The sequence below is a fragment of the Tupaia chinensis genome, unplaced genomic scaffold (genome assembly GCF_000334495.1).
Source record: "Tupaia chinensis unplaced genomic scaffold, TupChi_1.0 Scaffold000170_1, whole genome shotgun sequence".
Taxonomy (NCBI): domain Eukaryota; kingdom Metazoa; phylum Chordata; class Mammalia; order Scandentia; family Tupaiidae; genus Tupaia; species Tupaia belangeri.
The window spans coordinates 1,573,085-1,580,755 of record NW_006159645.1 but is presented as its reverse complement, the minus strand read 5'-3'; the positions used below and the strand labels follow the sequence as shown (position 1 = coordinate 1,580,755).

The 7,671-nt window shown below is 50.9% G+C and overlaps 1 protein-coding gene across 2 annotated transcripts in view; it reads left to right on the top strand.

The window, feature by feature from the left end:
- Nucleotides 1–7,271, top strand: part of NOD1 (nucleotide binding oligomerization domain containing 1) — a 68,032-nt gene extending 60,761 nt beyond the window's left edge. For both annotated transcript variants that reach the window (XM_006146225.3, XM_027770935.1), the window contains 2 exons: nucleotides 2,349–2,432; nucleotides 6,518–7,271. In XM_006146225.3, the coding sequence (XP_006146287.1) occupies nucleotides 2,349–2,432; nucleotides 6,518–6,590 (157 nt within the window). In that variant the 3' untranslated portion in view covers nucleotides 6,591–7,271. The remainder of the gene's footprint in view (nucleotides 1–2,348; nucleotides 2,433–6,517) is intronic.
- The last annotated feature ends 400 nt before the right edge of the window (nucleotides 7,272–7,671 follow it).

Below are 7,671 nucleotides of genomic sequence, written 5' to 3'. Positions count from 1 at the left end.
CAGGGGGGGGCTGTGGCAGCGCCAGCCACTGTGAAGGTGGTGACTGGAACCCAGCAAAGTTCAACCGAATGCAGAACTCTGTGCTCACTTCTGGGTTCTATTTTTGTCCCTTTAGCAGAAATGTCCAGTTTCACTTGTGGTTGGGCTCACTGGCGGTCAGCTCCTCTGCACTGACTCAGGGGTCCCAGCCTTGGGGGATGTGACTGGGACCAGCGGTGTGTGCTTGGACGGCAGTGGTGACAAGAGCTCCCAGCCACTGGGCACCACGGCGAATGCACATCTACTGCTGAAACTCACAGATGTGTTTATATCTCCAAGGTTCTGTAGCTGAGCAGGGGGCGATGGGTATGAGAGACGCTTCCAACCACCATTGGTACTGTCTCTGTAAGAAGTCGGTCTTTTTATGATGAGTTTCTCTCTTTTAAAAATGTCTTTAATTGCCAGAGGGCTTATATGTGCACCAGAGAGAAACAAAGAGCCAGAGAGAGAGGGCGAGGGAAGATGCACCCCCTGCAGGGAGGTAGTGCCATACTCCCTTCTCCTGAACCACGCTCCCTCCTGCTGGGACTTGGGGCACACATCAGACGTGCCTGGCATGTTTTTCAAGCTGTTGGGGCTGGGACTAGAACTGCAGTCAGCTGTGTGAGAGCTGGTGCCTTTAACCACGAGGGCCATGCTGAGTCTCACGGCCTTATCAATGCCCAGAGCATAGGTGTGCCGCTTCCTGCAGGCCTTCCTCCAGATTTCCGAGGTCAGGTTTAGCAGCATTCTATGCTACAGCCAGCAGGACGAGGGATCATGGTAAGGTGTGCACATCACTGCCTTGTGCCACACTTACTTCCTGCTTGGGTTAGAAGCACGGCTGCCTGGGGGTTTCAAGAAAGGCCTGGGTAGAGAACCAGCAGTTAGCGTAATGGCTATGTCGCTGGACTCCTACGTAGTCGACCGCGGTTCGTGTCCCGGACCCAGTGGCTTAAAACTCACGCCAGGCGCGTGTGCGTGCGTGCCCAAGATCGCGGGAGGAGAATGGAGGAGAGGGGATTGCGGCGTGACCATCCCCCCTGGGGGATGATTTCTCGCTTTCTGTCTCTATGTCTCTCTCTGTCTGTCTGGCGAGCACATGCGCCCTACAGTGAAAATCTCTCCAAAAAAAAAAAAAAAAGAAAGGCCTGGGTGTCCTGGCTGTATCAGAAGCCTTCGTTTTACTTGGGTCAGTGCTACTCAGCATAAGGGGGTGCACCCTTAGAGGCCCCATTACGGATGCATTTCCACCAGGACCCTGAGTGACAGCAGGTCTGTTTCTCCTGCTCCCTCTCAGGGGTAGGGTCTGGTACCATCTTAGAAGTCTGTGGGTCTCCCAAAGCAGAGAATGACCAGTTGGCAGCTACTTAACTGTAGACGCTGCTTGCCAGGCCAGCAGGTGACATGGAGGTTAAGGCAGCTGGATCCCACGTGGTCGACTTTGAAGTTCAAGACATGTACCTGGCAGCTTGAAAATCATGCCAAGCATGTGTGCTTGTGTGGCCAAATCCCGAGAGGAGAATGGAGGAGAAGGGATTGTGGAGTGGCCACCCCTCCCTGCCTGGGGGTGATTTCTCCCTCTCTCTCTCTCTCTGTGTCTCTTTCTGTCTCTGGTGAGTGCATGCACCCTGTAAGAAAACTAAAAGATACCGAGTGATTAAATGTATTTTTCAAAAGTGTAAAAGGAATAATGAAAAGAAGAAAAAACAACCTGCTGTGGACTGAGCTGGCCTCCTAGTGCAGTGCATTGGAAGTCAGATCTCATAGGACTGATCATGGTTTGAATCCTGGCCTGGTAGCTCAGAAAACATGCTGGGCATGTATGCGAGTCCAAAATCCTGATAGGAAGGAGGAATGGAGGAGAAGGACTGTGGCGTGACCATGCGCTAGTGGGCAGCCTTTGTCTGGTGAGTGCATGTGCCCTCTGGTAAAACAAAAGCAAAAACAAAACTGCTTGCCTTTCCCTAGCTACTTGGAAGGAGGTTTTAGACTGTCTGTTTCCCTGGTTTCTTCGACTGGTGGTCTTCAAGCTTTTGAGTGGGCACCTCTGCAGGGAAAGATGTTTGATACATGCACCTGTTCCTGTCTGACACTGTCTGCACGTGAGCATACAGGTACACTCACTATCGAAATATCCAACATGGAAAAGCTGTCCTTCGTTCTAGTGGCTCTAGACACGAGGTCTAGACACTCCTAGCCAGAGGAAGTCAGCGGACTCCGCACTCGCACCGACTGCTCTGCCTCTGCTCCGCCGTGCAGCCCCCTCACGCAGGGGCAGACTGGATCCAGTACTGTACGTGTTTGACACAGGTGTGCTCTTCCTCCAGGCTTATCCAGAACCAGATCACAGCCAAGGGGATTGCCCAGCTGGCGGAGGGGCTGCAGAAGAACACTGGCATAATGGAGATTTGGTGAGGCCCTCTACCACTCGCTACAAGGGCAGGGACGACGTGCTCAGCACCAAGGACGGTGTGCCGGGCACGGTGTCGGGCGGTGTCCACTCGTTACCCCATCATCCCTGCAAGCAGTGGTGTTACCCCGTTTGTAGACGTAGAGCCTGAGGCCCAGAGCAGTGAAGCAGCACCTGCCCAAGGTCACACACACACACAGAGAAGCTGGGATCCAGCCCGACTATCGATGCCATAGTCCGTGCTCTCTTGCCCTGGCACCCCTGCCTTCATCCGCCATCATGAGATTGCAAGGGGAACACTAACCAACCAAGCAGCCATCCAACTAACAGTCAGCCAACCAACCAGCTAGCTAACCAACCAACTAGCTAGGCAAGTAGCAAGCTATTACCTAGTTAACCAGTTAACTAACCTACTAATTAGTTACCAACTAGCCAACCTACTAGTAACCAAAAAAGCCACCAGCTAAGTAACTTAACTCACTAGCTAACCAACTAGGCAACTGGCAAGCTAACTAACTAGGAAACCTACTAACTAGCTAACCAACCAAACAGCAAAGTTACCAGCCTATTAGCTAGCTAATTAACCAACCAAGGAAGTCCATGTGGCTAGGCTGGGTGTCGATTATGGCATCAAGACCCTATTGGGGAGTGTCTGTCTATAACAAGATAACTAATTAAATGACTAATTAACTGACTAGAGCACTAACTAGCTAGCTAACTAATAACTAAATTAGTAGTAAATAAACCAATGACATAACTAGCTAGCAAAGGGGAAAAAAAAAGGTCTGGCTGGTTGAACTAAGAACACAGATTCATAAGGCTCTGGGTAATTGTTCTCGGCGGCTGGGCCTGAGACAGCCCTTCTGGTGTGAGGCTCAGACCCACGTGGAGACACTGGCAGAAGTAGAGCTGGGCTTGTTGACACAAGAGTTCACACCCCCACTGTGGCTTCTCTGAGACCCATGGAGCAGCTTCAGCTCAGGGGGTAATTATTCATTACCTACTTTATCCTTCATAACAGGACAATTTTAACAGCCCCACGCCTTCCTCCCCCCATTTTTTTTTTTCAAAGTACAAGTAGACCCTTGGCCTTGGCCCCTAGAACAGTGCTCTTTAAACTTTGTTTTGGAACTCATTAGTGGATCATGAGCTCAGCTTGGTGGGTTGCAGCCAGCATTATTTAAAACTGAAGTGGAAGGCCAGCAGGTAGCATGGGGGTTTAGGTGCTGGATCTCGCATGACCAGCTGCATGGTTCACATCTGGGCCTGTCTACCTGAAAAACATGCCATGCATGTGTGTGTACCCAAAACCATAAGAGGAGGCTGGAGAAGGGGCTGTGGAGTGGCCATAAGGTGATTTCTCCCTTTCCCTCTTTATCTGTCTCTCTCTGGTGAGCACATGCGCCCTGTAGCAAAAAACTTAAAAAAGGCAAAACAAACAACAAAAAGCTAAACTAAAACTGAAGTGGAAAAGAACAGAATACCAAGATGCAATGCATACGTCTGAGAAAGTGTCATTTCATTCATCTTTATGCATGCCTGTAGGTGGATGTGTGCTTAGGTAGACAGTTCATCATGTAAAATGTCATTCTTTGGGGTCAAAACAATTTTGAAGACTGGACCCATAGTCCCATGGTTAAGGGAGCCAGTTCCCATGTGGCCAGCTGCACAGTTTGAATCCCAGACTTGGGGGCTTTGAAAACATGCCGGATGTGTGTGCTTGCAGGCCCCAAATCCTGACAGGCTGGAAAAGTGACAGAAAAGGGACAGCAGTCTGAACACACCCTCTCGGGGCACTTTCTCTGAGTCTCTGGCAAGTGCATGCAGGGTCTGGCAATTCAAACTTTTTTTTTTTTTTTTCTGAAAAACATTATCATGGAGTCAGGGCCCCAAGGTAACCCTGTGGCATATGTATCTGTGAAGCCCAGCCAGGTCCTCAGCCTCAGAGGCCTAGTTCACATTCACCCACCCTCCCTCGCACCGTGATCTTTGTCCTCCGGCCACTCCATTGCCTGCTGACTCCTGTATTTGAGGACAGCAGGCCGAGGAGGAGAGGAAAGAGGCAGGCCGGCTTCAGAAGCACGTGCAGACCACAGCCGGCCTGCACGCTCCCCACAGTTGGTCAGGACCGCTGTAAGGAGCGTCGAGCTTGCAGATAGGCATCATCCGCCTCTCCAGGGCCATGGCTCCCACATCACTATCTGAACAGGCCCCGAGTCATTTTCCTCAAGGCGTGCTGTACAGCCGCAGTGGGAACTTAGGTCAGCATGGAGAGGGGACCTGCCACCAACGCAGAGACTGGGTAGGCCAGGCGGCTGGGCGCTGACCGTGGACATGTCCTTACTTGCCCTGGGGCCTCCCATGCTCCCTTGTGTGTGAGTTCCGGGGCTGGGCTCATGGCTTTTTGGCCATGGCCAGGGCTGCCACGCCAAGTCTCAGGCTGTAGCTGAGCCAGCAGGGGAGCATGTCTCTGGAGCCGACTCTGGCGTAGACGAACCCATCCTCCCTCCTGACGTTTATTTCTGCTTCATTCACATCAGGAGGCCCGCGGTGAGTTCTGGCTTCAGAGACAGTGTTCTGAAGTGATCTGAAGTGGCCTCAGGTTTATCCCACTGTGTGAGGCCTCTTCCACACTTTGAGCTCCTCGAGGGCAGGGCCTGCGCGGTGGTCACTGCGTTTTCCCCCTGGTCACCGCATTGTATCAGTGAGCGTCTTCGTTCACTTACTGATAACAGAATGACTGCGCACTAGTCACTGTGTTAGCCCCCGACCCAGCGGTGGGCACGGTGGCCTGGCCTCCTGGCAAGACCCACGGTAAAGAAGAAGGAAAATCACTGAATTTTTTTAAAGGATTTTTTCCCCATAGGGCATGTGCACTTGCCAGAGGGGGCGGGGGGTTGAAATCACCTCCCCCATGGGGTATGGCCATGCAGTAATCCCTTCTCTAGTCTCTTGTGATTTGGGGTGTGCACATGCACACACACAAGCTCGCCCAGCATGTTTTTTAGGCCCCCAGGTTCAGACCTTGAACCACAGAGAAAGCCATGTAGAATCCAGTGCCCCAACCACCACGCTACCAGCTGACCCAGTAATTATTACAACAGTGATGGCCAAGAGGGAACTCGATACAGATGAGATTTTAGGGACGATCTCCTTGAGGAAGTAGCATTTCAAGTAAGCCATGAAGGATGAATAGGAGTTACTCAGTTGAGCTGAGAAAAATTATTCCGGGTTGGGGGAGCAGCATATGCAAAGGCTCTGAGCAGGAGGGAGTGTGGCATCCTTGAAGAACTACAAGGTGGAGCCAACTCTGTGGCACAGTGGTAACACACTGCTCAAGGGAACCGGATCCCACCTGTGACCATAGTTTGAATCCCCGACCTGGTCAGCCTAGCCCCACTGTACAAATGAGGCCTGACATACTAATACACGAGATCACTTGGAGAAAAGGGCCTAGCCCAAACCTAGAGGAAAGGCATTATTTAGAGGTGACATGAGGAAGAATGTGGGAAAGGCGTCAAAGTGGGAGTGCCCAGGTGAAAGAGAAAAAGCACAGGGTGTGTAATTAAGCCAGGGGAATGTCATGCTTCAAGGAGGAGGGAGAGGCCAGGATAGACAATGCCTGTGAAGCTCAAGAAAGACAAGACCTGGAGCCCAGTAGGTGGTATGATGGTTAAGGTGCTGGACTCCCACATGGCCAACTGTAGTTCAAGTCCTGGACCTAGTAGCTTGCCTTCTCATTTTCTCTCTTTTTCTCTGTCTCACTCTGGTCGAATTAAAAAATAATAATACATAAAATTAAATAATTCTTTTTTTAAAAAAGAAGAAAAGACAGGATCTGAAATGTCATTATATTCAAGCTTATGGAGGCTACTGGTGACTTAGTAAGACTCAGCTAATACGGTGATGGTAGATGGAGAGGATTAATATTAAGAAAACAAGAAAAGCCCCCAACTATTTGAATAGAGTGTGTTCCTTAACTTCAGGTGTGGGCGATGCACGGGAGTGTGTTGGAAACCCATCTCAGAAAGGACTGTGCAACAGCTACTAACATTTCACTTGCGTTGCTTTCCTCCTTTTCAACAGCCTAAATGGAAATTTGATAAAGCCAGAGGAGGCCAAAGTATTTGAAGATGAGAAGCGGATTGTCTGTTCCTAAGAAGATCCCTCTCTGGGCTTGGGTCCCCACTGCAGGAGGCTCCTTGGCTGCAGCTGTCTGTGGGAGTGGTCACCTTGAGTTGGAGGCCAGTAAGGGGCTTGCTGAGGTTGGGAGTCACCACGTCCCTGAAGATGAGCCTCCCTGCAGATGCTCTGATCCACAGACTCCCAAGTAGCTGTGATAATTATGCAGACAAAGAGCGCCTTATGAGCTGTTGTGGTTATAACTACACTATGCACAGACCTCCCAGCATAGCCATGCTTAGTTTTCTCTGCAGCTAGAGGACTAAGACCGAGAACAATGGAGGCCAACCTCTGCTCCACACACTAGCACCCCAAGGGCCAGTGGGAGCACGCTGGTCACTGCTGTGTTTGAAGAGTTGAGGACTTGGAACAAAACTGATGCTGAACTTGTTAGAAAAAAAAGGTGCTCAACGAACAAGGAGTGTTTTACCTGAAATGTTCTCCTCTTCAGTGTTTCCTCATGGTTGGTATTATTCCAACTTCACAGCTCTACTGACGCATGCTCAGTACAGGGATTTGAGTCTTCCATGGTTTTGTGAGTAGCTGGTGTCAAGAGGAGCACTTATCACAGGCTTTTCTTTTCTTTCTTTTTTTTTTTTTTTAGTTTTGCTATAGGGTGCATGAGCTCACCTGAGAGAGGCGGAGGGGGGGAGTGAGAAATCACCCCCAGGGGAGATGACCACACCATAATCCCTTCTCCTCTCAGGATGTTGGGCACGCACAAACATGTGCCTGGCATGATTTTCGGGCCACCAGGTCTGGGACTCAAACCGTGCAGTCAGCCACCTGGGATCCATGCACCTTAACCACTCCCCCACCTGCTGGCCCCAGTCCTGGAGTCTCATCTGCTGACAAAGATCAGAGGCTGTCCTCTGGCTGGTCTGAGAAAGGATGACGCCTTTCCAATGTTGAACTACTCAGGGCTTTGCGCCATCCACTGACCTCTGGAAGGCCCGGCAAGGCCAATATGCCCTGCCGCGTGAAGAATTATTTCCGTCCTCCAGAAGGAGCAGGCCACAGCTTCCTTCGCGGTCCTGGCATCCAGATGGAAGCTTCTC